A 7,206-nucleotide genomic window follows, 5' to 3' on the forward strand; every position below is an offset into this window, starting at 1 on the left:
TAAGATCTTAACCGTCTGCCCCGGGCCACCTGCCGGCGCTGGGGAGCAGAGCTGGGTCTGCAGCCCGCGCTGAGTAGATGGGGCAGTGTCTGACTCTGCCACCGTAGCAGGAGGAGTAAGAAGCCCTGGTTGCCTGAAAGGTGGGTGACTTGTACCTCTCCTCGGGCAGCCCTCGGCAGGCCTCTGCCCAGCAGGATGTGGCCTGATGCTGAAAGGAGAGTCCCTCCCCGAGACAGTGGCGGGAGCTCTGGGGGAACACTGGCCTTGTGTGGCGGGGGCTCCCCAACCGCGCTGCTACGCGACTCGCCTGCTATGGTCAATCCGGCCCCAGCTGCCAGCTTAACGGGGGTTCTTCACGGGCTGGGCCCTGGCAGGGAACGGGCTGTGAGCAGAAACTTAGAGCGACCCCAGGAGCCATGACGTGAGAGCTTGGAACCACCCCTCAATCACGAGCGATGGGCTCTCTGCTGTACCCCGAGGGGTGGTGGCAGAGCTGACCCCACCCAGGCACCATTCCTCCCGGCTGCCTCCCTGCCACCTTCAGCGAGCAACTGGTGCCCAGGATGCAGCTGCGCTAGGCTGCACCAAGGCAATGGAGGTTAAAATCCAGCTGGCCCAAGGGAGGCTGCTCCACAAACCAGCTGCTCCACAACCCGGCTGCTCCAGCTTGACTGAATTAGCTCCACAACGCAGTAGTTAGGAAGCATTTTGAAAATGGCTTTTCCTCTGATCTTTATGTGTAAACCACCCCCACTACCCCCATCCGCATCCCCAGTGCAGGCGTGAGCCGGGCTCGCCAAGTCTCCACCTTCAGAAAGCAGAGCTGAGCCTCAGCTCGAACACTGGAGGGAGCCGGCTGCATCAGCCTCAAGCTGGGAGCCAAGGGCTGAACTTGTCTGTGAGAAGTTTTGGCTCCTGGGGTGGATGGGGGGTGGGGGTCACATCCTCTGCAAAAGGGAGGGGCAGTGAGGGCCACGAGACATGGGCATCACCTATGGCGCTCTGCTGATCTGCCCAACCCCACCGCTCTCCCCCTTGGCTGAGCTGAGGGGGCTGCAGCGGGGGAGTCAGGAGCACACAAGGTTCATGCAGAACAAAGGCACAAAGGTCTGAACCTGGCCTTTGCGAAGCCGCGTCCAGGCTCGGGACTCCCCCGCTTGCCCACAGCAGTGCAGGCTGGGCGCCAGCGCTGGACACAGCAGCTCAGCAAGATGGTGCTTCTTGATATAACTTTCAGGGCAATGCAGCAGCGGCGGGAACCCTTGACGAGAAAAGCCACCTGCAGACATGTGAGGCACTCTGGCAGGAGGCTGTGGGGCAGCCTCCTTTCTCACCGTGGGGTGGCTGCTGTCGGCCAGCATCAGGTTGGGGAGAGGGGCACTCTGCTGCCATGAGCACACACGCCACATCAAGAGACCCTGGTCATTTCATGGCCACCGTTGTGTGCAGAGCTCTGCCTAGGACAGAGGTGATGACGTGGCTGCAGTGTCCATGGCGGGGCCAGGTGCTGCCATGGTTCTGGGCACTACATGTAACGCTATCTGCATGCAAGGCGTGGCATGAACTGACAGGGCTGTGAGACGCTTCATAGCATCACAAGCTATCAAGAAGAGCCACTTCCCTTGCCATCAAAATGCAGCCGCCTCTGGGGTGGGATGTGGTGTTATTGGAATGTCAGTGGAGTGGCCAAGGGCAGGAACCAAAGGACCATCTCTTCTCCAGAGCATGAGGCTGCGGAAGGCCAGGCCCGCAGGGCGAAGGCTGTAGAAGAGGCCCAGAGTTCTTACAGAACTGCCCTTTCGAGCGCAAGTGACCAGATGCTGCCCTTGCAGCCCTTCTGAGCTGGGACCACCCTTGGCATGGCTCTTGGCTCCTGACATGCCTACTCACTTCCTGCATCCCCGGCTTTCTCCCTCTGGCCTGGCCCAGCCTGGGAACCTGCTAGCTGGCACCAGCCCAAGGTTCCCATCATTCATGCCTCCTCAGCATCACTGGGGTTCACAACGGCCTCGGCTCCTCCAGGGATCCCCGCAAGCTCTGCCCTGCCCATGCTGGACCTGGCACAGGGGCAAAGGGTCACTGCTGCTGCTAACTGAAGCCCTGGGAGGCAGCATGACCATGTGCCAAGGCCAGAGTTGGTGTTGGGTTGGGGGCGGGATGAGAGCTCCCCCCACCCCCCGAATGAAGTCAAACCACAGCGAAGGCTGCTGTAACTGCAGCGCTGCGCTCCTGCTGTTGCCATCTGCTGTGCGGTCTCCCCGGCCAGCTCCCACTGGCTGGGGAGGGGCCCGCGGCCATGCTCCGCACTCTGCCCATGCCTTCCTTTTCCCCAGGGAGCAGGAAAGTGCAGCTCGCAGGCCCCGCGGCAGGCCAAACGGGTCTGTTTGCAATCAGCGGCACAGCTGCCAGGCCCACATCTGGCTTGGCCACCTTCCAGGGCAGCGTGTTAAAAGGGGACGGAGGGAGGCAGATTGGAGCCAGAGAGAGAAGGGGGAGCCGAGACGCTGCCTCTCTCCGCACCAGCCCAGGATCTCAGCGCAGCAGGTAGGAGAGGGAAAAACTCCCCTTGGCTCAGCTCGTCCTGGCCTGGCTCACGTGCGGCACCAGCCCTTCCCCACGCGGTGCGTGCCAGAGCCCCTCTTGGCTCGGGGAAGAGCACTCGGCGGCTGTGCGACATCTCAGCTGCTGGCGAGGGCCAGGGGTTCCACACGAGTGGCTCAGGGCTGGCACCGGGTGGAGGTGCTCCAGGGGGGACCAGGCCCTGGCCAAGCATCGCCCGGTGTTAGCAGGGCTGAGGGCTCTCTGGGGGCAGTGCCCCTGCCACTCATCCTCTGCCACCTCACTAGAGCAGGGGGCCTGAGCAGGGAGAAAGATCCTGTTTCCAAGCAAAGGTGATGAGAGCTGGGAAGGGAACCGACAGACCGAGGGACCCTGGGGTCCTTCACTGCCAGCTTCTGGCTAATGCTCTGTCCCCGGCTCCCCATAGGCAGCTCAGAAATCGCTGTGTGAAGCAAATTCCACTTTGAGCACCGGGGTACTCCCCTGCCCGCCCTGCCCCATGCGTTGGTGCCCAGGGCCCAGTTCCTGCCGGGCTCCCGCCAGGAGATCTATGGGTGGGACGCTCATAAAATCAGGAATCCAGAGGGGACGGGCCAAAGGCTGCACAAGGCCAGAGATGTTTGTGGCCCAATATCTGAGTTTCGCCACCTCCGGAGGGACGTATTCCTGGAGGTTTCATCACAGGGCAATCTTCAATTCCAGATTAATCCTCGGTGCCTGCAGGGCAGTCCTGGAGGGTTGGCGTCCTGCATGCTGAGAGTGTGGCCAGTGGTGGGGGGAGGCAGCCGAAGTGGGGACATGCTTGGGGGGGTGGAGGGGGGTGCTCTCTGGCCAGGGCCTGTGGGGGTGGCTGAGGGGGGTGCACTTAGGATAGGGCCGGTGGAGCTGTCTGTACTGATCTCTCCCTAATCCCTGTCCACGCCCAGAGGACCATGAAGCGGTTTCTCCCCATCCTGCTCTGCGTGGCTCTCAGCTGTGCCGCAAAGCAAAGGCAGCAGCCAGCAGAATGGGACTACAGATCCGAAGGTAAAGCCCCCCCAAAATCTCAGCACAGCTTTAATCATCTGGCCCAGGGTGGCTGCAGACACAGAGCTGGGGGCCCAGCCATGGAGCAGCCACTCCCAGCTGACCCCAAGTCACCTCTGTCTCTGTGGGTTCTGCCAGGGAGAGGTGGCTGCTAGCTCAGACCAGGACTCCTGCGTTCCAGGGCAGCTCCGCCAGTGCCGTGCTGTGTGACTTTGAACCCACTCATTGCCCCTTTGTGCCTCAGTTTCCCCGCTAGATGACAGGGCTGATAACCCTGTGCTCCCTCCCAGGGCTGGGAAAAGGAATCAGCGCATCTGTGCTGTGCTTTGGGAGCCTCGGATGGACAGTGCTAGGGACAAGCAATTGGCGTGGGAATCATGATGTCTCTGAGGGACGTGGCCAAAGTCAAGAGCTGGAGCCATCGTGGTCCTGGGGGCAGGGAGGGGAGGGGTTCTGTGGGCTTGGCAAGCCTTCCCCAGCTCTAGTCGCTGGCGCCAGCTCCCCCAGCAGCCAGGTTTGTCTCCTTCCCAGCTGAGAAGGTGAGCCTGAGGGGATGTGCCAACCTCACCGTGGTCCTGGACAACTGGAAATTCGCCATCGTAACGGAGATCAAGAACCTGCTCCTGTACGACCACCAAACCGTGCTCCCTGACTATGGCAGGTGAGCCGGGGCGCCAGGAAACTCCAACGGGCAGCTCAGCCGCAGGAGCCAGCCTGTGCCAGTGCCGGCCACATGCTGACCAGAGCCACCAAGGGCTTGGGGCTCACCGAGCCCAGGTCCCACTCTAGACGTGGGCCCAAGCAAGAGGCATTTGTGGTGTCTGGTTGCTAATGGACGCGTGTCCAGGCTCCATAGGGCACTGCTGGGGAGACGCTGGTCTGGACCAGGCCCAGGTGGTGGGGTGGGAAGCTCGCACGATGCCTGCCTTGGGTATGCCTGACCAGCTAGTGCTGGGGCAGGGGGAGACAGCAAGGGCTCCCCCCCCCCATTGTTGCAGGGGGGCAGGGGTCTGTACATCTCTGTGCAGCCTGGGGGGAAGCTCACCTCTTCCCTCACTGTCCCGCCATAGGATCAAATCCCTTTCCGAAGCCCTTGATGACCTGTACAAAGAATTCAACGCGCTGAAGGGCCGGCTGGGGGAGCTGACCACCCGCTTCGAGGGGGTGGAGGCCTTTGTGGATGAGATGAACACGAGCTGAGGCCAGACTCCGGCCAAGCCTCCCATCAGGGCTGCCCAGCCGGAGGCTGACAAACCAGTGGCCCCAGCCAAGCGCCGCCGGGTCCTGGTCAGGAATAACCGGAAGCCTGTGGAGCAGCCAGGAGATGGGTCTCAGTAGGGACAGCCCCAACCGCACTCCTCGGGGGCCAGAAATGCTGCAGACTTTCCCATGCGTTTAGAAGCTGCATGTGTCTTTCTTTCTTCCCTAAAGAGACGTTTCCTCGCAGGTGGCTGCAGTTGGGAGCCGGGCACCTGGGCATTCCCCTGCCCTCTGGATCAGCACTGGCTCCTAGGTGGGGCACAATGTGGCACTTCCCGCTCACCGCCCCACAGCTGCAGGGTTGCCAGCAGGGTGGACTCAGGCAGGATCCACTGGATCACATGCTGGGGGGAGCTCCTGGCCCCAGAGCTTGGCTCTGAGGAGGGACCCCGTGACCGGGTGTTGTGCCCATGACCGGGAGCAGGCAGCAGTGCCATGAGCTGCAGGGAGCGTGGGTTTCTTTGAATCCAGCCTCTAGCTGGTCTTAATCCACTGCTGGCTGTACTGAAGCACACGCTGGGGCTTGTGGGAGGGGAGCTGAAGGGGAGGGGGATGCTGGGGTGCCACCTTCCAGCAAGTGCCCATTGGCTCTGGACAGCACAGCAGATCAGGCACTTACCTCTCGCATGGGAGTGAGTTTAGGGGGTTTGGGGCTCATTCCCCTCCCCCAGTTTGCTCACTGCATAAGATAAACTGAGGCCTGCTTGGCCCAGACTGCTGTGGGACCAGAGCCAGGGGCTGAGAGGGAGCATTGGCTTGGGTGCATGGGGGAGGCTGGTGAGCACCTGCAAAGCCCAGGCCAGCCTAGCTTGCCCTTCGCTTGCACGTGCAGGTGAATTCTTTACTAGCCAGACCTGGTTCTCCATGTCCCACAGCTGCATTCCCCTGGGCCTGAGACCCCAACAGTGGGTAGCCAATCTGGAATCAGCCAGACCGAGCCACAGGTGTGTGTGGGGAAGAGCCTTCTATACAGGCAGCCCTAGGAAACCCCCCAGCAGGGTGCGGGACTGGGCAGCAGTGGGCATGCTTAGCGAGGGCAGGGGCTGCAGGTGCAAGCGATCTGTGCCAGGGCAGTTCTGAAAGCCCGGGTCATGGTGTGTTTGGGCCAGAGGGGGGCTTGGCTCAGCCTGCTGGGCTCTAGGGGAAATGAGTCGTTCCTTGATTTTTGCCCTCAATGGGAGGGAGGGAGAACCCGCCCCTCGCACACATGGCTGGCTGCCCCTCCAGCCACTCGCTGGTGAGACGCCCTAGTTTCTGGAACGTTCAAGTTTTGAGGCAAAACAAACAAACAGAAATTTTGGAAATGCCTGTTCTGCTTGCTTCATCCCCGCCTGTCCGCGGGAGCCAGAATCCATGAGTGGGAAGACGGAGGGACAGCAGGGACAGCGGAACGCCAAGCTGCCACGTAGCCAACTTGCCCTGATATGCTGCAGCTGGCTAGCGACCGATGCAGCCACCCGGCCTGTTCCCTCTGGGGTGAGAGCTGCAGGCGCTGCCCCTCCCCCCCCCGCCCTGACAAGCCCCATGGCCTGCGTTTCACATTCAACTTGGTGAGGTGCAGGAGGCTCAAAGCATCAGCATTTTGGAGCTGCGAGAGCAAATCTGGCTTGGGGCCCCAGAGGAAATAACAGTATCTGGGCCCTGCTCCAGCCCCTAGTGCAACTGGAGAGGCCTGGGGCCGCTGCGGGCCAGGGCCGCGCCAGTGTCAGCTCGCCCATCGCTTTGCCTGGCTGTAATAACAAGCTCCTGCTCTCTCGCTTTCACAAGTATATGTGGCGTTCCCTCCCACTGCGCTGCCCAGGTCCCTGCGCGCGTGGGGCCAGGGTGCAGCAGGGTGAAGTTTGTGTACCGTCCTCAAATAAAGATCTTTCTGTTACCATCACCGCTTTCTCCGGCTGGAATCTTAACAGAAACGTCAGCAAACGCCCCCGGCCGGCCAGAGGCCAGCACGGCTGGGATCCTGGAGGAGAAATAGCTGTCCCCACCCTGCTAGTTACCACTAGCATGGCACTGTGTACGCACGGGAACGCCAACCAGGCGCGAGTGCCAGGACACAGGCTGTTGAGTCAGTTTCAGCCAGGCAAAAGCCTGAGCTCTCGCAAGAAACCTTCGGTGACTTCCAGCCCTCTCCAGACCCGAGTTCTGACGGCGGAAGGGCTGTCTGGCCTCTTAGTTCTAGGTTGCTGGTTTAAATCCAGCCAAGGGCAGGCGTCTCCAAGTCATTGTCCCCCTCATTAGATCCCCGCCACAGCAGTGCTAACTGGCCCCCGTCTCAGCAGTGAGGCTGGACTGGGGCTGACCTGGCCAGCCACTCAAGTCCCTTCTTAGGCAGGGTGGGGGGCGTATAGGAGACCATCGCTG

General features: G+C 61.5%; 1 protein-coding gene across 1 annotated transcript; it reads left to right on the forward strand.

Annotated features, from left to right (window-relative positions):
• Positions 1-2,157: 2,157 nt before the first annotated feature.
• Positions 2,158-6,727, forward strand: LOC115635743. The gene is made up of 4 exons (XM_030534890.1): positions 2,158-2,544; positions 3,486-3,585; positions 4,117-4,246; positions 4,656-6,727. Exons 1-4 carry the CDS (start codon positions 2,158-2,160, stop codon positions 4,783-4,785), a joined length of 747 nt encoding a protein of 248 aa, XP_030390750.1. The 3' UTR covers positions 4,786-6,727.
• Positions 6,728-7,206: the final 479 nt, after the last annotated feature.

Source organism: Gopherus evgoodei, chromosome 15 (genome assembly GCF_007399415.2).
Source record: "Gopherus evgoodei ecotype Sinaloan lineage chromosome 15, rGopEvg1_v1.p, whole genome shotgun sequence".
NCBI classification, from domain to species: Eukaryota; Metazoa; Chordata; order Testudines; family Testudinidae; genus Gopherus; species Gopherus evgoodei.

What these genes read in the sequence shown, in the direction of transcription:
- LOC115635743 (XM_030534890.1), top strand. Translation starts at nt 2,158, where the DNA reads ATGAGAGCTCCCCCCACCCCCCGAATGAAGTCAAACCACAGCGAAGGC. An exon ending in CCAGGATCTCAGCGCAGCAG is followed by an intron (nt 2,545 to 3,485) that starts GTAGGAGAGGGA and finishes GTCCACGCCCAG; the next exon opens with AGGACCATGAAGCGGTTTCT. An exon ending in GTGCTCCCTGACTATGGCAG is followed by an intron (nt 4,247 to 4,655) that starts GTGAGCCGGGGC and finishes GTCCCGCCATAG; the next exon opens with GATCAAATCCCTTTCCGAAG.